The 23,214-nt window shown below is 41.6% G+C and overlaps 1 protein-coding gene across 6 annotated transcripts in view; it reads right to left on the bottom strand.

The window, feature by feature from the left end:
- The window catches only part of Elmo1 (engulfment and cell motility 1), a 510,385-nt gene that overhangs the window by 13,079 nt on the left and 474,092 nt on the right, over positions 1-23,214 (bottom strand). For all 6 annotated transcript variants that reach the window (XM_029468420.1, XM_021180510.2, XM_029468421.1 and 3 more), the window contains 3 exons: positions 21,729-21,841; positions 11,683-11,790; positions 4,324-4,406 (listed from right to left, as the gene is read on the bottom strand). In XM_029468420.1, coding sequence (XP_029324280.1) covers positions 4,324-4,406; positions 11,683-11,790; positions 21,729-21,841 — 304 coding nt within the window. The remainder of the gene's footprint in view (positions 1-4,323; positions 4,407-11,682; positions 11,791-21,728; positions 21,842-23,214) is intronic.

The raw sequence follows: 23,214 nt of genomic DNA, 5'->3' as shown, positions 1-23,214 counted from the left end.
TTATTTACTTTTGAGATACAAAATTTCTCTTATGACTTCTTTAAATTATTGGTTAAAGTGTGTTGTTAAATTTCCAAATATTTACATTTTTGGTTTTCTTTTGGGGGGGGCTATTGGTTTCTACTTTAAATTTATGGTGACCCAAGAATATGCTTTGTAATATTATTGTTCTGAAAAAAAAATAACATTTCATTTTTGCCATGATGAAACCAAATCAAACATGTTTAATGGCTCAGCGTGTAACCTGGTGAATGTTTGTTTGTTTGTTTGTTTTGGTGAGCTCAAGAAGAATGAGTATTGCCCTGCTAGCTAGAATATTCGATTAATGCCAATTAGATCAAGTTGATTGATGGTGTTGTTCATAGCACCAATCAACCCATTTGATTGGCCTTTGCTTGATCTTTATTGGTTGCTGAGGTCCCTTTTGCTCTGTCAGTTTCTGAACTCATGTATTTTGATGCTTCTTGTTAAGTGTGCATGTGTGTAAGGTAAGGCTATTGTGTCGTTGGGGAAAATAGCTCCTTGATAATTTTCTCTCTTCTGAGATCTGATCTGTATAAGGTTGATAGAGTTAGCTCAGCTTTCTTATGATTAAAATCAGTATGGTGTATTTTTCCCATCCAATACTTTAAAGTTATACTGGAATTAGGTTTTTTACAGACATCATATAGTTCTTAATTTAATGAAAATCAATTTGTAGTTGCTGTGCCTTCTCCATGTTCCTGTTGCCAGCCCAACAGCTCAGCTTTGCCAAATTGCTACCCAGCCACTTCCAGCATCTACAAATGAGGTGCCACCTGGGGCCCTATGGGCAAGAGGCTGGAGCAGGAGCTGATGAGCCCCAGAATGTCTGGCGATTGACAAATATCTGTGCTTCTGAATCCAGCAGCCTTTCCAAATGGATAGGCACATCCATAGAGCTATGAAGATCTGAGATATAAATTCTCTACAGTTCCACAGTTGCTACCTTACATCTGTCCAGTGTACCCCAGACCCTAACAGCACTCCAGTGTGGACATCCAGGAAACACTGGCCTGGACATCCCCAAGGATAAGTGGTGTGCCCCATATAAGGTCAGGAGCATTTACTCTCTGTCAAGAACCTGCTAGGAAAACCCGACACAGCCCTTTGACCACACATTCTGCTGCTGAGCTCTGGAATATCCCATGGCTAAGTGCACTGACCCCATCTGTCCAGCCTCACTCCTGTGTCATCATAGTTACTCCTGAGATGGTCTATCCTTTCTTTATTTATGTACAGATCTCCGTTTCTTGAGTTGTGGTGATTTTTTTTATTTTCTTTCTTTTCTTTCTTTCTTTTTTTTTAGTTTGTTTTTCGACTGTGGTGATATTTTTGTTTTTTTTTTTTTTCTTTTTTAATTAAGTTGGCTAAACCCTTTACAATGTATATTAAGTAAATACACTTTGATCATTTTAAATAAAGATCAGTTTTAAGATTGTCTCTTAATGTACTTACTGTTTATAGTGAACATGATCAGTGCTATGTTTAGATCAACATGAGCATGTTGATAACATGATCTACTTCTTCTGCCCCTTCCCTTCCGCCTTCCCTTTTAATGAGTGTGGCGATTGCTCCTTCCTGTCTCTTTAATTCAGCTCCCATTGGCTCCGCTTAACCACTTATCCACTTATCCCACTGCAATGCACTCTTTCTACTGTGAACACGTGGTGGCTTTCGTCTGGCTGGCTTAAAAAAAAAAAAGCAATATTTTTATTTTATCTTCCCCTTTGCTTTCTCTGATACGACTCTTGCTTCTACTTTGATCTAAGTTTCTAGGCCTTATCATGTCTATTCTGTCAGAACCAATTCATTTGAACACTTCTTGTATAATGTTGACTTTTTCTATTGTAGCCTACAACATTTTACAACATAGTTATTACTTTCCAATCCGACAAGTTCTCTATCCCTGTCGTTCTGGTAATAGGCAAAGAATTTACACAATCTAAAGAGAACCTGATCCTGATGACTGTCTTGTTTCTGTAGCCTGCCCCACCTCACCCCTCTTTTTAGGGTAAGAGGAGGCATGCCTCTAATTATTTTGGAATGTACTAGTAATATGGAGTGACGTAGTGAGGTCTTTAGAGTGATAATTTATGTTACTATAGCAAGAAAATTTGGGTTTCTTTTCCTTGCATGCATATGTGTATGTGGTATGTATGAATGATCATATGTTTGGGCTCACATGTGTGTGTTTTGAGTGTACAGGCATGTGTGTACACCTGTATCTGCAGGCTCAAAGTTGACATTCAGTGTCTTCCTAGATCATTTTCCATTTTACTTACTGTCCCAAGGTCTTTGGCTAAATCTGCCACTTTGTTCAGCATCTTAATCTAAGGAGGAGAATGACAGCTCTCAAAATCTCCACGTGCTGGGCTGAGGTAGGAAAACTCTCTGAACATATTTTACAGAATTCCGAGTTCCTAGTCAGCATGTTCAAGTCCTGGCAGACTGCTCCACTGCCAGCCATCCTTCCCAGCCCTCTGGGTTAGACTTTTTTGTTGTCAATTTCTGCACATGGCTTCCTGCTCAGTTCAAGTGTTATCTAACCAAGAACCTTTCTGAAGCTGAACAGAGTCTGTGCTCAGTGAGGCTGCAGATGGAACACCTGACATGTGAAACATATGGCAATCCCTGCTGCTGTTGAAGGAAGTCAGCACCATAAGAGGCAAACCATGAAATCTCAGACTTGTTGCCATAGTTTAGAATGCTCCTTGGAGTCTATGCACAATACAATCCTTGTCTTTCTGACATGGAACCCCCACAAGTGTTATGCAACAGAGTACCCAGACCCTAGTCTCTCCAGCATCCCTTCGTATTATTATGCTTGTCATTGGAATATCTTATAGGCCAGTGCTCCAAAGAAGAAGTGCACATGAACTTGAGTTGAATTATATCTACATAACACAGCAGCAAGGATCTTGTCACTCAGCATCTTCGCCTTTATCTTCCCCTTCTGACATCTTGAACAATGTTGACTTTTTCTATTGTAGCCTACAACATTTTACAACATAGTTATTACTTTCCAATCCGACAAGTTCTCTATCCCTGTCGTTCTGGTAATAGGCAAAGAATTTACACAATCTAAAGAGAACCAGATCCCTGATCCTGATGACTGTCTTGTTTCTGTAGCCTGCCCCACCTCACCCCTCTTTTTAGGGTAAGAGGAGGCATGCCTCTAATTATTTTGGAATGTACTAGTAATATGGAGTGACAGTACCTTTTGTTTTCTTTGAGCATAGTTCTATGCAGTGACCTTTTATCTTCATTTGAAATCAGAAAACAGGGATAACGCTGATTGATAAGCAGGATAGATTTTTTTTTATTCATTCCTTTTGGACACTGTTTTTAGAATCAAAGAAATAAATGATTGATCCATGCAGCCTTTGGCGTCTAGAGCTGCCAGGTAAATCTAGACTTTGTTTTGTTTTGTTTTTGAGACAGGATTTTGCTGTGTGGTCCAGGCTGGCTCATGATTTGTTTTCTTTTTTCTTCCTCTTTTGTGCTAGGGTTACATAGTGAAACTGTTTTGTTGATGTAGCATATAGCAAAAGATGCCCATGGGTATACATGAAGAACTGGATCCTTAATGGACCCTCTGACCTAGAAACAGAAAATTTTCTGTTTTTCAAGATTGTATCCCCACCCTGTTTACTCAGAAAACATTGTGGACCATCATGATGGAAGCTTGTTGGTAAACTAAAAGGGGATGGGGAGAAATGCTGCATTGTTCATGGTCTCTAAGCATGTACTCCTGGGCATTGTTCATGGCACCTAAGCATGTACTCCTGTGTATTACTCTCCTTTAAGCCTCATTTGGATACTTAATAGACTACTCTCTATGACTCTGATGGGTCAGGGGCTTAGTGTTTCCTCATACCCTTTGACTCTGAGGCTGGTGTCTGCCTGTCTCAGGCTTCACTGAGACTCAGTGAGAGCATGTACGGAGAGGAACTACCATACATAAGAGGCGAGAAGAAGCTTGCAGAAAGGATGAAGATAAGTGGAGGAGGCTCATTCATTCAGAGACAGAGGGAGGGCATCCATTGTACTTTCTAAGGTTAGAAGTAGACAGAGAGTGACAGGAGGGAACAGGCACTAGAAAAGTGACAGAGAAAGAGTAAAAGCACCACTCAGGGAAGGAATGGATTGGGAAAGAAGAAAAGAGAAGAGCTGAGATGTGCAACCTGACATAAAATACCACGGGGAGCCATCCAATACATGCATACGCGAAGGCTGGGATCATTCAGATGGCTCACTGCATTGTTTAGGCAGAGATATTTACAGTGATTTAGAAAACCATACCTTGTTTTGTTTAAGGGCACCTTTCTCTTTCATATGAGGGCAGTCCTTTCCCGTCACCACTGCTTTGATATCTGCCACCGGCACTGCAATTCATAAAAATAATGAAAAGTTACGACACCACTGGAAGCGCCAATGTCAGTAAAGGAGTGAATGTACTCATTGAGTTTGCTACCATGGTTGGCACTGCCTGAGACCACTGCAGAAAGAGAAAGGCAGAGATGTGACGAGAGGAAGAGCAGTCAGGCAGTGTCTAGAAACTAGATGCCTGAGCATAGAATGTTTTGGTAAAATGTATCTCTAGCATGCTATTTCCATAAATACAACCTGGTTCACTAAAGCCTGAAATAATACCCATGATAGTGGTGTTGTAAGCGATGGTATTATAATAAATGCTGCAGTAGGTAACAGTGCTTATTACAATATGTGCAGTTCTAATACCGACATTGTAAGGGCTTCTGAATCCAAGGAGCAATGCCAAGTGCTTCATATGTATTGGTATCTCTAGCTACAGCACTTGCACCTATGTTGTTTGTTTCTGAGGGCTGGATGAACAGAGTAAGTGGATCTAGCTCAGATCACCAATCTGACTCCAAACAGTTCTGAGCTTTCTTTCTAAATAGCTCCCTTTCCCAAACCATGAACTGCCATAGCAGTTCAGTAAGGTTTGGTTGTCCTTGTTCAACAGGCAACTCAATAAAATAAAGGAAACCTTCTTTTCTTACTGAGCCTTTGGAAAATAATGCAGTTAGAGAGAATGATGCTATCTTACGGCTTGCCTCGGAAGCAGGGAGAAGATAAGAAACAGAAAAGGCTCTGCATTCAAAACACTCTTTAAAATTAAATAAGAGAGACAAGGACGAGTAGTGTGGCACAGAATCTCGATGAAAAACAAACAAACAAACAAACAAACAGACAGACAGACAGACAGACAAAAACTCACTATGTTATCCATCCTTCTCCAATCCCAAATTGTTCAGTCCCACAATGATTGTGAATCCAGCTGCATATGCTGCCTAGCTTGGCTTTGCTAAAAGAGGGTTGTAAGCAACCTGTTCCTTACACTTTTAAAAAGGAGAACATAATGGTAGATTTCAGAGTCAAAGCTTATACACGTTCACTGGAGAAGCTAATTGGAGTGTGGATAACAACAAAATTATAAAGTTATGGAATATTAAAACAAGAGTAAGAGCTAATCTCCCAGGAATACTAAGACTCAGCCTAGTCTGGAAAACATACCCAGAGCTCTCAAGCCCATGGAAGGGCGCATCTTATGAGCTTTAATCTCAGGAGGCTTCGCCAGCATCTACTTACCAACATCTACTCCCCCACCATGTAGCCTGATTTTCATCCACTCTGTCCAGAGTACTTGCATTCAATTTCAATATCAATGTCTGGCTCCTCCTCCTCATGGCACAAGAAGACTATGCTCCCCAGAAACTTTCATAGTTAGCTGGGATCTTGTGACTAGGCAAGATGTAAGAGAAAATACTTATCTAGACTAAGGGGCTGAAGTTCTAACCTGCCATTTCTTCTTCTTGTGTTATATTCAGATTTTGCACTTATGTCTGTATGTCAAAAGGAGATTAGCTTGTGGCCCTGAGTGATTGGGAGGGCCCTTCATCAACATAATGGGTGGAATGTCTTTTGCTGTGCACACTAGAAGAGGGGCTGTTTGCTCTGGTTCAACCCTAGGCCTCAGCTGCCTTTTTGGCCCTCTCCCGATCTCCTTTGAATAGGAATCCTGTAGGTGGGTGTTAAAAATCCTGAGCCTATCTTAAACACTGTCTTCAGGTCTCACAAGTCCATGTTCATAACCAAGGGCTAGCTAGTCTTGCTGCCTCTGGGCTGCAGGGCATAACTGAAACCTTGGGGAAGTTGGTTACATTTGCAGTAGAGACATTGAAGGGAATTTTAAAATCTAATTAGCAAAACAATTCATAAAACTTCCTAAAGCTTCCTCTGGAGTTGAAATGACAAGTGCATGGTAGAAAATCCTTTGTTATAAGATGCAAAACGTTTCATGAACTCCAGGATCCATTCTCTACAAAAGTCAGCTACTGCTTGGCTTTGAAGACATGGAGAATAGGACAGGGAAGACAAAAGTGCTTTGGATTGTCTTAATGCAAAGGATTCACAGGAGAAAATCTCTTTTCATATTGTGGCCTTACATACTTTGTATTTAAATATCCATTGTCCCTTATCAGAGAGATAAGTTGCTGTGTCGCTCATGGGATAATGACTAAAAGAAAACACAAACTACTAAAAATATCGTTGTATTGAAAAGCTGTTCTTTCATTTCTTTCTTCCTTTCTTTCATAGATTTTCTCTAGATGCACTGGAAGATTAAACATGGGGAGAACTGAAAACAATTTCCTCTCTAGTCCAGGGGTAGAAGCAAAGGGGGTCACACTCACACAGTAGGGAGTTCCTGAAGATTTCAAAGCCAAGCTAGCTTTGTGATTTGTTCTTTCAACATGGGAGAAAGATAACATGGTGAGGCATAGAGCTGGGAGAAGCAGGAGGTCACCAGGGAAGGAAGCAGCACCCTTACTTTATGGCACATCTTCATCTCTCATATTTGCTCAGTTTGAGAAGGGTTGGGCAGATGGGAAGCCTAAGGTTCAAGATGAAGAATTCCTTACACAATGTCACAGGGACAGATCTGGTTTTAGTGTCCCATGCTCCCTTACTAGGCTTCTGTTCCTTTGTGTTTGGAAGGTGTAAGCACCTGCATCATAAGGAGACCAGCCACAAATCAGGGTTTCACTCTAAGGACATGGACTCCTTACTAGTATCTTCACTTGATCTTAGCCAAAAGACCGAGAAGCGATACTTACTAGTATCTTGCAAGAAACCTTATTTATAATTTAAATGACAAAATATTTCTACAAAACAAATGTGTGGCCACTATGATGTAAACACTTTTAGCTTTTTTTCCTGGGGGAAGTCAAGGGAAACATCTTCAGGAAGGGCTGGAAGCCTTGAGACCATGGTGTTTGTAGACACTGCTATATGCAGATATCCTCAATAGAAGCTTCTGTGACGAGATACAGGATGGAGGCAGGCTGCTCCAGCAGTTAGGACAGAGCCCCATCTTCCTAAGCTAGGATATTAGCCCCATAGCACTCAGGGATGAGCCACACCTTGCCTTTGGAACCAGAAACTAAGACTTTAGGGGCTTGACTAACCTCTTGTCCTATCACGTTGGGCCTGCTCCAGATCAGAGTCTCAGATCATTTTTAGTCCAGACAGAAAAAAAATAGTGAATTACAATTGGCCATGGAGCTGTTTGGCTGCCTGCAAATACCTTTGTCTTACTGTTTACTAACCCATGGCTGTCAACTAGTTATGCTTAATGCTTCTCTACCTCACTTTTCTTATCTATAAAACATGGATGAGCTGTTCCTTCAGGTTGCATAGTAACTTACATAAGCTCTGAGCACTGTGCCTGTCATACCTTATGCACTTAGCAAATAGCATCAGCCATTATTCCTATTGCTATTAATCTGCATTAATTCTCTCAGTGGATGGAGGGACCTGAATTCCTCACTGTGCTTTCATGACCCAAATCCCCCACTTTGCCTGGCTGTCAGCTGCTCTCATCATCCTTGATAATAGGCTTAATCTTTGAGGAGGGCATCAGCCTGTGCTTTCCTCCCTGTCCCTCTGTTGTGGGGGCAAAGAACACTGGCCTAGATTCTTTCAAACAGAGGCCTTAGAGGGCACTAGGCATGGCTAAAAGCAAATGAGCTGGAGTGATAGGGTGATGGGGATGGCAGCCTGTTAATCCTGGGGAGGGACCAGAGAGGAGATGCAAGGGAATGTAGATTTTTCAAGGGCCCAGTTCCTGTGGACCAGAAAGCATACGAAGAGCAACAACTCAAAGCTTTAGGGAAGAAGACAGCCAACAGAGGTCCTCTCATCTTCATTCAGTAGGACCAGTAGTAAAAAAAGGTAACCAAGTGATTCATCAATCCTTTACTGTTCAGCCCTGGTTAACTCAAGGAGTGAAAGACAATTCCTCCTGGCCTTGGGAGAGAACAAACATACACAGAAACGTGATGACTCTTACCATTAATTAATAGTAACTCCCCTTTTAATTGAAAAGTAAGATTTTTTTTTAAAAGTTATATCTTGATTACAGTTTCCCTTTACTCCCAGTTCCTCCCTACTTCCCCTCTCCTCTGGATTTACCCACTTTCTGTCTCTTATTAGAAAAGAACAGTCTCCGAAGGAATAAAAAATGAGACAAAATAAAATAAAACAAAAATAAACACATTGGAGTAGTACAAAACAATCAGAAACAAAAGAGCCCAAGAGACAGATGTCATCACAGAGAGCAGCCTGTTACACACTCAGGGATCCTATAAAAATACAAAAGCAGAAGGCACAATAGACACACAAAGAACCAAGGTTGGGAGGAGGGAGGGAAGATAACATTTTAAAAGTTGAGGAAAGGAAAAGTCCCGATACAGCATTATCAACCAAGGAACCTTCAAAGATGCCACTGGGTTTGTGTTCTGTTGGCCTTTTACTGCTCGGCACACAGTCAGTCCCTTAAGAGTAGTGTGTTACTTCAGTGAGACCCCCTTGGGGAAAACTAAAATTTCATTTGCTAGTGGTTTTTGGTTGGAGATAGAATTTGGGTTAGGGACCGGGTGTGTGTCCATTTTCAGCCTTAGGACCCCATCTGGTGCAGACCCATGCAAGCCCTGTGTATACGGCCTCGGTCTGTGAGTTCATAGGTGCTTTGGCCCTGTTGTGCTTTGAAAGCCTTGTTTCCTTGGTGTCCTCTAGCCTCTGTGGCTTTCATATTCTTCCCACATTGTTGTCTGCAGGGTCCCCTGAGCCCTGAGAGAAGGGATGTGATGGAGACATCCCTTTTAGGGCTGAACATTTCAAGGTCTCTCACTCATTTTTCTAGTGGAATACCTTTTCTGCTTCTAAGAGTCCAGGCAGAATATAGAACTGGCACAGAAAGCAACTAAGTGTGTGCTGGAAGCTGTAAACTTAGTTTCCTAGGGCAGGGCAGAGCCTTCTTAGGTACACAACTTAATTTCATTTTGTAATGTAAGCATACCCCCTGCTCTGACCCCTACGCAGATAGATAGAATCTCACCAACACACAACCTCTCCCACCCCTCACACTCTTAAACTTATATAATCTCTACTTATTTCTCAAGAGATACAGTATGAGGTGGCCTTTGGAATTCTGCATCCCTGGGCTTGAAAGGCTGCAGAGGAAAGGGAGGGAACTCTTGGAGGCATCTTCAGGAGGAAGGCTGCTACCTTCTCCCAGAACCCATGTCAGTCCCTGTCCACCATGCAACCCTGTGTGGAGAAAGGAGAATCACAGCTCCAGCTGTGTTCTCCTGTGAGAACCCAGGCCAGGGCTCTCCTTGCATATCTAGGTGACTGATAGTTTTCTCTACTCTGGGGCTTTGGAGGTGAGGGGACATTGCTTGGTGGGAAATCCCAGCAACTGACCATTAGTTAATAGGGCCAGCCAACTTCTAGAACTTTCTCTAGGGCTTCTCATTTCCTAAGCATTGATTGTATTGCACCTAAAACTGGCAAAGTGCCAGCTACATGCCTATGCTCAAGTTGAGAAGTGGATTGTCTATCTGTAGGTGTGAGGATAAATTATATGCTCAGTTAAGTGAAGAGCAGATTTTCAGGGTGGAGCCAGGAGTGTAGTGATTCTTTTGCCCGGAATACTTTCTCCATCTCTTGGCCAGGTGAAGAAGGTCCTGGGAGATGATACCCTAAACAGTAGTAGTTATTTGGGGACCAGAAACTTCTAATGCTTTTCCAGATTACTGGCTATGGACATGTCCTAGCTCATGAGAGATTTTTCTTTTACCAGTTAACAGTAAGTGGAGAAAAAGGGGGACACAGGAGTGTGCTTTTCACATAGTGAACTCAATGAGCAGAAAGGACTGTCCTTTCCTTTAAGATTAAGCCTTTCTTACTGTGTGAGCGTGTGTGTGTGTGTGGTGTAGTATGGTGTGGTATGGTTTCCACGCATAGCCTTTAGTTCTGAGTTTCAGATTACTATTTCCTGCTATGGGGTGTCACGGATGCATTCTGGGAAAGCAGCTTTCCTGTGGATGGAAATGAACTGTATGACACTTCGAAGACCAGGCTGTCCCAATTTTAAACTGGAGGAAGATTAAATGTTCTAGGCTTTCTGCATGAAATGTTAGCACAGTCTGAAAGTGTCAGGAAGTTTCCCACTCAGGTTTATTTTTGCTTCCTGTGGTCCTGAGCTGTATAGCAGGCAGTCCAGATTTGACTTTCATGGGCCCTGGGGTGATGGGAGGGCAGATGTGAGACGGCAGGCGGTAGGAGGTCAAAGACACTACCTGGATATGGCTGTCTAAGCACAGCAGGATCAGTGCTACTCATAAAGGTTATTTAAGCATGTCTTGACAACTGGTCCCTGGTTGATTTCTCTGACTAGAGTGTCCTTCAAGAATATATTACTTCTGTCTCATTTTTCTTCCAAATTAATTCACCATCCTGGCATTTTTAAATGTTGCTTTAATAACTTTTAGTCTCTACACTTAGCACTGAATCTTGGAACTTGTTACCTGCTTTGGTGTTAGGTTAAAGGGGTCACATGCTACTGTCTCTTTAAAAACACGTGCTAAAGCAAAGCCCATGTAAAAGGTAAATAAATAGAAATAATACATACCTTGGAGGATTATTGGCTTCCTGGGTCATTTATCATATGTTTCCAAGGTTTTGAGTTCTCAAAAGTAGTATTTGAATCTTTCACTAACTCTATATTCTGATTATAGGGCACACTAAACCATATGTGGTAGAGGTTGCTTCATATAAGTTATAAGAAATTATTTTAGATTACTTGAAAATACAATTGATAAAATCAGGTTTATATATTAATCCCTTAAAATACCTCTATATACATACACACTATCCAAAGTATACATTTGGACTCCTACTTCACCCTTTAGGAAACGTATGTAAGCACCGCTCTGACATTTGTTCTACTCATCCCTGAGCCTCAAATCCTTCCAGGTTGTGACCTTGGTGGGAATGCACAGATTCAAGTTACAGGATGAGTCAAGTGCAAATGTGTTCATTTAAGTTAATAGATTTCTATATGGGATACTATGAATAAGAAATAACTAATGGTCAGGCAGTGGTGGCACACACCTTTAATCTCAGCACTTGGGAGGGATAGGCAGGCAGATTTCTGAGTGAGTTCTAGGACAGCCAGGGCTACACAGAGAAACCCTGACTCAAAAACAAAAAGAAAGAAAGAGAGAGAGAGAGAAGAGAAATAACTAGTGAACCAAAATCTAGGTGTCCTAACCCAGAGAAGGAGCCACTCACATTTGTCCTGCAGGGAATCGTGGGGCACTTCTCCTTGGGGGCTCTCTTCCAAGTCGCCATAATGTAAGACCTTGTGATTTGGTGAAAGCCGACAATACCAAAACTTGTCTGAGGAGAAAAACACATGTTTAAAAGGTTAATGATTCTGGTTTTCAAAAACATTGTCATGATGTTTCTTAACAGTGCTACCTAGAGGAGAAAAGTCATTCATTTGATTTTAGACCTGTGGTTCTCAACCCTCTGAATGGTGTGACCCTTTAATAGAGTTCCTCATGTTGTGATGACCCCCACCCATAAAATTCCTTTTGTTGTTACTTTGTAAGTGTAATTTTATAATGTTATGAATTGTAGTGCAAGTATTTTTGCAGACAGAGGTTTGCAAAGGGGGTTGCAAACCACAGGTTGTTGAGAACCACTGTTTTAGACCTTAAGAAATAATGGATTTTACTGTACTGGATGGTGAAGCTCCCTTCTGATTTTGGTATTTTTGCATCATGCACTGCATACATTGGTGACCAACGAGAATGTCACCAGACCCTTCTTTCTCAATGGCAAAGTGTTTTTCAAGAGGGTAGTTTATATGGGCATTCTATCAGTGCCTGTAACCACCAACAGGGCTAGTCCTTAGCCACAAAATCTTGGCAGAGTGGAGAGAGGTGAAGGAAGAATAGCTTTTGGGGCTTTGAGATGCTTCTGTGTTGATTTTCAGCCTGCTGAGACAGCTGTACACAAGGTCATACTTCAGTTAATACAAACACTTGCTAACAGTCCATATCCACAATATCTGAATAAAGTATCAAGATATTGGTAATACACTTGGAAGTAGGGATCCATCAGAAATTGCCTGAATAATTTAGGATTTAGGGAAAGAATGAAGATATACACAAGCAGCTTCCCTCCTACACCCTTCAGTATAGTGCCTGAATGGAAATGGCCAAGAATTTAAGGATATTCTTACTCTGAATTCTCACAGTTTCATCCCTTCAGCTCTCAAGGGTGATGAGAAGATGTGAGCAGGACAAAGGGAGGGAGAAAAAGGCAAATATTACTGGTGTAGACCTATACGTTTACAGATCAAGAAGATAAACCATGGCTCCAGTGTTTGTATAGCTATGAAGGCTCAATTAGATGTTGCCTCCCCCAGAAAGGCTTCTTTGAGTAACATTATGATCTGAGCTTCTCCAGAAATTATTTGCACAAATAAAACATGGGCTGACATGATTTACATATACATGTTAGCCATCTTAATGTTCCCTGCTGTGAAACCCAAAGTAAGCAAGCCAAGGTAATGCCCCCTGGTACACACAAGGCAAGCAGCTTTCCCTAGTGGATATACCACGAACAGCTGCTGATCAGACAAAAGATTCCAGGGTCCTCATCACCTTGGACAGTGTATGGACGTTGGCCACTGTGCTCATATTGGCTATGGTCCCAAAGCTTTGGTACAGTACTGGATACTGAATGTGTGCACGGTTGGTGCTGGCTAAACTGGAAAATGAAGACTTAAGGAGATTTAGTTCAAGCACACCAGGCACATGGCATCTGGGCCCTACCAGCCTCTTGGTACTTTCATGCACCTGGTTCACCCTATGGTCTTGGTCAAATCACCTCATTACTGTACCCGCAGTCCTAAATTGCTTTGAAACTACTCTGACAAAAATGCTGGCTGCCCATTACATTTTAAGAAAAGAAGATTTTCAATATAAAATTGTTTCACTGAAAAAGACCTATCTTAACCATAATTCACTTAATCAACAAAAAGCTTTAAAAATTGAAGTAAAGGCTACGTAATCAACAATGAAAATGCCCAACTTGACCCATGGAAGGAAATTGTCTGTGATTCTTGACTTCCTAGAGGATAAGAGAATTTTAGAATTGTTTGAGAATCCCTGACTGTATCTAGAACATGCCACTTAAAGGAGTCTGAACTCTGCTGAAAACTAAAACTAAATGAAACACTGAGGAGAAGGAGAGGAGGAAGAAGAAGAGGAGGAGGAGAAGGAGAGAAGGAGGAAGAGGAGGAGAGGAGGAAGAAGAGGAGCAGGAACCAGTACCCCGCAGAACTTGTGTCTCTAGCTGCATATGTAGCAGAAGATGGCCTAGTCGGCCATCACTGGGAGGAGAGGCCCTTGGTCTTGTGAAGATTATATGACCCAGTTACAGGGGAATGCCAGGGCCAGGAAGTGGGAGTGGATGGGTTGGGGAGCAGGGTGGGGGGAGGGTATAGGGGACTTTTGGGATAGCATTTAAAATGTAAATGAAGAAAATATCTAATAAAAAAAAGAAGAGGAGGAGGAGGAGAAGGAGAGGAGGAGAAAGGGGAGGAGGATGATTACGTAATGCCCATGAATTTATTTGGGCTTGCCAACTTCTCAAAAATCATTTTATATATTCAGCAATCACAGGTGATTATGGAGTGGACTTCAGAGAGAGTTAAGCAAGTTATTCCCTCACTAATTCATAGCCATTATAGTCAGTAAATGCAATATTACTGGGTTTCCACAAGAAAAATGCATTTGGGGGAACTGAGCTAGAATTTACAATAGGAATTGTGAAAATCTGAGGACATCAAGTGTTCTGAGCATCCCAGAACTGTGAGAGCCTGAGATAACAGGGCATGATGGTCCTCTCTGCACACAAAGACTTCACGGCCTATGGCCTGGTCTACATGGCCTATGATGACCACGATGTTTTGTAAGGTATGTTACCTCTGAGGAACTTTTGGGGCTAAGTGTGTTACTGATGGGTAATGGGAAGGAGGCCAGTGAAGTGTGACACTGGGATCCTCAGCTCTTCTGTTGATTAAGATCTGCCTGCTCGTTAGAGAAATACCTTCTTTGCAGGCTGGCTGTAGCCCATGATTGAGTTGTACTCTGCGAAGCCATTAAGTCCGTATGGTGCAGGGATCATTTATCCTCAGCTTGGTATGATGGGAAGAACTATGAAATCGAGCTAGTTTAAGACAATGTGGCATGAAGTTTCACAATGTATATTCGTTTGTAAACTATATTAACTTTTGTGCTGCTGCTTATGCCTAGGATAAATTTATTTATCTAAGAATATTTGCAGTCAAGAATTCCTCAGGAATAGCAAGCAATCATTAAATGAATGACAGACACGAAAGACTGACACTCGAAGACTGCCACAAAGATGTTCCGTCAATTCATGGTGGCAGTTAGAGAGAAAGACCACATAAATGATGTGTCCAGGCCTGGGAAGTAGGGACAAAGACAATCTAGGATAAGACGAGGGAATTTCTCTTGCTTACATAATGCATTCTTAATTCACAAACCACTACAGAACAGTGACTACTTATCACTTGTCAGAAAAGACCACATACTTTGCAAAGATGCATGGAAGCTTATTTAACAGAAACACAAGAGGCAACCTGCATCTCTGGCCTGTCTATCTGCTTTGTAACTAAACAGAACTTTTTCCTTGAAGAGGCTTAAATTACCTTGTGTTACAGAACCATCACCCTTCCCTGGTTTTCTTCCTATCTTTAGCTAGTTCTTCTCTTATTCTCTATCCAAGTTGCCCTTACTGTCCACTACTAGAACGGCCAAGAGCAAAAGGGACTCAGCATGACTGATGGAAGCAAAGCATTCCTCTCTTTCTCAGCAATTACGAAGTTTTGGATGGATTACAAAACAATGAAGCAGGGGCTGAAGAGACAAAAAACATGTCTTGATTTGTGATCAAGTGGGAGGATGCTAAGGTAGCATTTTCTTTGGCATGGAAGCTGTAGCCCTTAGGGTGAGAGCCATCATGGCATTGTTTAATTCTGTCTCAAAGCTACGGCTGCCATAGAGGAGCATGAAGCTGCCCGTGCCCACAAGCACCGCCCACCGACACATCAGTGTCAGGGACACCGACACAGTGGCAGAGACATCAGTGTCAGTCAACAGCAGCAGCTTGATTGGTAGTTTGCTTTTGTGGGAAAAATGTGCATTTTCCTTTTAAGACTCAGCATGATGCTATGAGCTCCTCAGTCCCTTTGGGCAACACAAGAGTGGATCTCGTCATTAAAAGCAATTAGCAAGAAGCAATGAGAACATTATCAAAGATTGTTTACTAGCATCTATGGAGGATGTGAGAGCTAATGTGGAGGCCTTGCAGTCAATTACAAACTAGAATGTATTAACAGTTGTCTTTCCTTCTCCAAACTAAAAAATATGGAGACAATTTTGTGCTTCAATCTTTTCTTTTGCTCTTATTCCTTTTGTCTTTCAGTCCCTCCCCTGTTTTTCCTTTTCTTTGTCATTGATCTCCCCTTGTCTTCCTCCCTCCATGCACCCTACCCATGTTAAGGATCAGAGGGTTTAAAAGCCCTGATTTTCATTTCTTTTCTATACTGCACTAACTCTAACCAGAAGCAACCTGGGGTTGGGTGGTAGGGCTTTACTTGGCTTACATTTCCAAGTCACAATCTGTCATTGCGGAGAGTTGACAGCCTGGCAGAACTCATGGAGGAACTGCTTTCTGGCTTGTTCACAGGTTCATACTTAAGTTACTGTCCTGAGATGGCCTAAGACTGCCTTCCTGCCTGGGGATGGTGCTGCCCACAGTGGGCTGAGCTCTCTTGCCTCAGTCATCAGGACAATCACCACAGATATCACAGACATGTCCACAGGCCGGTTTGATCTAGGTGATTCTCCAAGTGAAGCTTTACTCTTAAGTGTCTCTAGGCTATGTCAAGCTGACAGTGAATGCTAACCAGCAGAGCCCATAAACCCGGGGAAAGGTCCAATTAAAGCAACCTTTGATGCCATGTGGATTACTAAAAGCTAAAAGGCAGAGAAGTGAATTTTTTGTAACATTGTCCAACAGAACTTTCTACAATAATGAAAATTATCTGCATCTCTTTTATCAAATAAGAAAATAAATTTAAAAATTTCCCTCATTATACTATCTTAGCCGCAGGTAAGCATGCCTTTTGGTCTTTAGAAGACCAGAATATTGAGTAATAACTACTACCATTGGTGTGACATGCTGGATATTCAATAGACATAAGAATTGAGTCTGTTCAATTCTGCTTTGGAAGCAGGGGACTTACTAGAGTTAGGTGCAGAGCCACATTTGGTAGCATGCCCCGAGAACCTCTTGTCACAGACATGGGGAAGCATTTCCTAACCTATGTTGTTAGAGCATTTCCATTAGGATGTTCCATTTTGCTAGGATTCCTAAACTATATCAAATCACCATTGTGTTCAGAAGGTCCACATCTTGCCTAAGACTCAACCTTTCCAAGTCAGAACAGGTCTAGTCCGTGCCTCAAAAGAGAAATGCCACTTTCCCAGTGATGAGACCCACACATTTCTCTGTTGGCTCATGGAGGGGAATGGCACCTGCGGTTGGCAGGTAAGTCCATTCTACCTTCCAAATACTTCTCGATTCACTGAATGTTTTTCAAAACCAGAGACTTGTGTCATGATCCTGAATTCTGCCTCTTGGAGGCATTGTGTCCTCTCCTAGCTCATGACTCCAGAACTCTCACACACTCAGGAAGATGATTGGTCGTAATAGATAGCGGAGTAAATACATAGACCTTGATTATACACCTGATTCTGATACTCAGCTTTAGCCCTTAGCAAAATTATTGCCTGAGAGACTGCTGTTCTTCACTTGCAAAGTGATAGTTTAACTGCATGGGTAAAACATACATGATGTGTCCACCCTGCATCCTTCACAGAACTGGCTATGAGCACACGCTTATTCCAATCTGAGAACATGTTCCTTTAACCCCACTGTCTACCCTTCCACATTTCTGAAATGGTTGTTACCTGTTATTTTGACCTATTGAATGATTTTTCCAAAATTCAACTGTTTTTCCTTCATTTGGAAATGCACACGTATTTATACCTACCTTTTTGTTAAAATGAGCTGATTAGGTTTCATGAAACACCGAAAGAGGAATGTAATTAAAACAGAGGAAAGAAGCAGCTTGCTGCCTAGAAGGGTTGATAAAGATGCTGCGCCTGAATGGTCCATTTGGCTCCAGGTTTCTGACTAAATTATGAGAGGTATGTGAGTTACAAAGGCCTTGGTGGCTGAAGTGGGAAGACAAGCTTAACTCAGTGCAGAATTCTGAGATAACTCAGTCATGTTGGCACTTAAAGACAGGAAGCTACCAGGCATCTTTCGTGAGAAGCAAGCTATATGGTATCATTTTTTGAAATGATTCTCTGGTATCTAGCCCAAGGGTTATCAAGACCATTCAATGCAAGTGATTCAGAGAAACCTGAATTTCTAAAATGCAGAAAGCAGAGGGAAATGTTGGAGACTACACTCTCATGAAGCAATAATGGCTGTACCACAGACAACTTCTAGGTGTTTATCTTTGCTCTCCCCTCCAGGAATACATGGACAGAGAAGAATGGCAAGCCTTACATTGTGTCAGCACAAAGAGAAAAGCAGGCCTTAGATATCCAATAGCCGTCTGCTTCTTATGTTTAAAAATTATATGCCCAGAATGTGCAACCTACAATAATTCTGAGTAGTTTTGATTGCTTGATAAGCATCATATTAAATGCTAAAGAGATTTTACTTAACCCTTGCGACTACTCAATGGATGTAGGAAGTAATATCATCTTTATATGACAGGAGAGGAAAAGAGTCCAGTTCGGTCAAGGAGTAGATTGCCAACAGCTGCCCAGACTGGAATGCAGAGACTGGGACTTAAACCACATTAATATGTATCACATGACTGTCATCTCCCAGGTATGAATATGGCCAGATATTCCAGAAGACCAGACTTGTTTGCATCAGATTGTTCAAGTATCAGAGTTATGGATGAGATAGGATGATAGGCAAATTCCAACTGCATTCTGACAAAATGTAGCTAAGGAAAAGATGTTTTGCAAACTCCTCCACTTCCAGTTCTGTGGGATGGGGACCTTTCAGTTTTCCCTGTGAGCTTAATTACTGAATCTGCTCATCCATGTCCTCCTCCCTGTTAGACAAGTTGGACGGGACAAAGGATGTGGCCATGGCTCCTATGCAGGGAGTAACAGATCTAATCTATGACAAAGTCTCCTTGAACATGTATGTACTTGAAGGAGTGGAAATCAATTTTACAGCCCAGCTGACTTGGCTGTGCAAAATCTAAATGCAGTGTTCTGATGGAGCAATGGAAAAGCCCGTGCATCACAAGCAGAAAGCTGATAATCAGACTTGTATTGCTCTGCCCAGGTGTTTGCTAATTCATCAGCTAGATACTAACACCTTTATTCATTAGAAATTTAATCAACCTGGCGTGGCGTGGTGGTGCACGCCTTTAATCCCAGCACTTGGGAGGCAGAGGCAGGCAGATTTCTGAGTTTGAGGCCAGCCTGGTCTACAAAGTGAGTTCCAGGGCAGCCCGGGGTAAAAAAAAAAACCCCGTCTCTTAAAAAAAAAAAAAAAAAAAAAAGAAAGAAAGAAAGTTGATCAACAATGAAGGATAAATATTCTTTAAAATAAAAATCTGCAATTATCTTATAGTGGAAGGAAGTTCTTGTAGTCTATCCATTTCAGCCAGAAAGGAATATCAAATAGGATACTGGTCTGAAAGGTTCAGTGTAACTCCAAGCACTGGGATTCAACTGGCATCAGTGACTGCTTTTAGTGTTTCTATATGCTTTTCCCATTCCAAATACTTCTGGGTCTTTTGCTCAATGTCAAGTACAAGAAGAAAATGTTTTAAGTTACACTCATGGGCCTATAGATTCTGGATATTGATCTGCTCAGAGACAAGAAGGAGATGAGGGCATACAGCTAACTTGCTAATAGATCTCAGAGATGAGAGTGCTGCTAGACTCCCACATTGTAGGGTTCGCAGACCTCAGATGTCTTGCCTGAAGACACTAATGGGGCTAGCTGTAGGGCTGAGAAAGCCAAGACAAAGTCTTTTCACTTTCAGACCTGTTTTGTTGTTCTTCTTGTTGTTTTGTTTTGTTCTGTTTTTACACAATCTTCCACAAGAACAGTGATTCTTTTTAGCTTGACTCCTAGGGCTACATTGCAAAAGTCTTAGGAAACAGATATTGATACTGACTGCAAACTGCTCAAGTCCATATAGTTGCACAAGGACAGCCAATGCTTAGCACTAGAGTATAATGTCTTCTTAGAGCATCGTTTGCTTGGACATGAAGACCAGCACAAGGAATGTAAAGAGAAAGAAGGGAGTGACCTCATTGTTCAGGGCTAAGTTTAGGAGATGAATTCTCTTCTCCATTCCTTTTATAATGCAAGCCTTTCTCAGGTTCAACTCAGCCTTTCGATATTCTGTGTCCCCCCTCCCTGCCATCTCACCAATCCTTTTCCTAGGCTTAGTGTAAATCCTAAGGCTCCTCATCCTTTTCAAATAACCCACCCTTACTCTAGGAAGTTCTGGCTGGCTTTTGAAGTCCTTCAGTGTGATTTTCAATGGTAGCATCGACATATTTCAATTACTGAACACTCAGCCCAGAGCAGTTAACGTAAACAGGCAGGGAGATGGGCACAAACACAAATTGATTACTGTCATTAGTGGGTGAGCTTTGTGTCTGAGCAGAGCGTCTATTGGGTTTTAGAACTACCTGCCAGAGTTGCTCCCAGCTCATCAATAATACTGGTTCTAAGCATAGTTGTTGATGCTTCTGCTTATGACTGGCTCTTTCTCAGTTTCCTCACCTCTTCTCAAATCTTAGTTCTGTCTCCCCGCTGTTTTCTTCTAGGACAGTATGGTATTAATGCTTTGTACAGTCAGAAGCACATAAAGACAGCAAGAAAACAATCAAGGCAGAGGAACAGTCGGGGATGCTTCCCACCTAATGTGTTTGGTCTACTGCTGTCTTTTTTGATTTGACATTTTGAGGTCAGAAATCAGAGACAGATCAGAAATCTGTCTTGGAAGATTCTGGAAATAGATTCTTAAATCACCTTACTTATACCCCGCAAAAATAATGCTGACCTGAAACAGCATCAGTGTGAGAGATTTGAGAATATGAACCATCCATGCTGCAAGTGCCAAGACCCACCCAGACAGTGCTGGCCAATTTCCTGATGGTGCAAGGGAGTCACAAAAAGAAGGATATGGTGTCAGTGGCTCAGCATCATCTGGTAACATCTGGCTCAATGGGTAAAAAGCATTCACTGTGGAAGTCTATTGACACAAGTTTAATTTTGTGAACTTACAGTGAAAGAAAAGACTCACAAAAGTTGGCCTCAGGCCTCCGTTTGTGCACAATGGCATGCATACACCTTTACCCACACATGAGTGATATAGACACAGATATAATAAGGATAAATAAAATAGATATTTAAAAAGCAAAAACGAGAAGAAAGGTCTTGTAGCTTTAGAGGGCAATTCCTTGCTTTCCCAGAACTTTACAAGTTACTCAACTCTCAGGACCTCTGTTTTGATATGTACAAATGTGCACAATTATAATAAGTACTTCATAGGGCTATTCTGAAGATGGATTTCATTAATCCAATTGTGTATTATTCAATTATGGTGATACATTCCAAGAAATGCATCTTTAGGTGATTCCATCATGTGACTGTTGTGAAGTACATTTATACACAAACCAAGGTGGTACCAAGTTCCTAGTGGCCACCATTGGATGTGTGGTCCCCTGTTGACTGACACATGATTGATGACTGTGTGTAAACATATTGAGAGAATAGCCTTGCACAGGGTTCAATAATAGCATGTATTAGCAGTTGTTGGCACCACCATGAGTAGCCTTGTGTGACTAAATGCCAAAGAACAGCCCTTTAGCTCCATGGATCTTTTGGTCATTTGTATTTTGGTTCTCCCTACACATAAAACAAGAACTGACCTATACTGCCATTCTTTTATCAAGCACAATGCTGTCCTTGAATGACACTATGTTCTTTTTTTTTTTTTTTTTTTTTTTGGTTTTTCGAGACAGGGTTTTTCTGTATAGCCCTGGCTGTCCTGGAACTCACTTTGTAGACCAGGCTGGCCTCGAACTCAGAAATCCGCCTGCCTATGTTCTTGTGAGTACTAAGAAGCAAGCTACTGTTGTCCCTGCCGGTGTATGGAATTCCCTAAACCATACCTTGTCTCCGACGAGCATTGAGTTTCCTAAAGCAGGTCCCTTCCACAAGGCGGTTCAGGCGCTGCTGTTTAATCAGCTCTAAGATTTCTGGCTGGATCTTCTCCTTTAGTTCCCTATTGGAGAATAAACACATTGTATTACACAGTGCACCCTGATAAACAGCCCACTGTGAGCTGATGGGCAGGGAGCATAAGCTGCCTTCTGTCATCAACACCTCAGGACCGTCTCAGCAGTGCTTTAGAGAATCATTTAGAGATTTTTCTAAGTGGTGTTTGGAAAATCTAGGCCTGGGTTTCCTGTTTTAATAACAGTATTGGGTTTCTGACATTTACAGACTATCCACAAAAGTACCAGCCACTTTTGTGACTTTTCCCCAGAACAAAGCCTTCTGAGAAAGTCCTTATTTACACAGTCATAGATGCGTCTTAGGCAAAAGTCCAAGAAATAGATTCCTGAGTGCTTAGTTTTGTAGCAAAAACAAAACAAACAATCGAAAACCAAACCAATACAGAAAATCTCTACATTAGTTTTGTGGCTGACCAAACAGGAATGTCGGGTGACCATGCAATTGCTAGATCCCATCACTAACGGTACCTTGAGCAAGGACCCCTTTTTGCTTTCCATTCAGTCTCTCACAAATGAGAACCATAACACTGTCCCAGATTCTAGCCCACAGAGATTGAGATAATGATGGGATAAATTAAAATTATTTCTAACTTGTCTCAGGCTAATAGGATGTAATTTAGTTTTAGATGAACTACACTGTGAAGCTTCTGTGACAGAGTGCAGTGGTTTCTGAAACCTTTAAGGGATTTGTATGATACAAAGCTTGATGAGCGTCCTGGCATTCGAGGCTAGGAAAGTCAGCAGTATTCTGATCAAAGCTGTACAGGGAGCCGCAGAGCTCAGTCCCCAGAGATGTGTTAAAAGTATTGCCTATAACATGGATCCAGACATCAGAAAACCAGGGTCCAGTCTAGGCCGTGTCTATGACTAGTGTTTCACACAGCTCATTTGAGTCTCAGTTTCTTAACTGTGAACAAAGACTAGAATCGTTCTTGAGAAAATGCTATGACTCCCAAAGGGGACAGTGTTAGCACTAAGTCTTTATAAACACTGGACAGTAATAGACACAGTGCTGAATATACCTCAGTGATCACCTCCCTTTTGTTTAGCTAAACACTCTAAATGACCATTATGACAGGTACTCAAGGCTCATGTATTCATCAGATTTGATCTTGAGTCTGTAGGCAGGACATCTGTTTCCACCTATTCTTGATTTGTGGGTGGGGTAGACACTTGTGCTCAGCGAGTACTCATGAGACTGGAAGTACATTGTGTAATTTTACCTCCTTTAATTTCACTTCTCCCAGGAATCTGGAAGATGAGTATTTAATATTACCATTTCTATCCTACAGATGTGGCAACCCCTCATGAAGGCCAAGGGTAGAACAGAGTACAGACTCCAGTTTTTCTTGTGATAATA

This window comes from Mus caroli, chromosome 13 (genome assembly GCF_900094665.2).
Source record: "Mus caroli chromosome 13, CAROLI_EIJ_v1.1, whole genome shotgun sequence".
NCBI classification, from domain to species: domain Eukaryota; kingdom Metazoa; phylum Chordata; class Mammalia; order Rodentia; family Muridae; genus Mus; species Mus caroli.
Note: the sequence above shows the minus strand (reverse complement) of the source record. Positions and strands in the feature narration are given on the sequence as shown.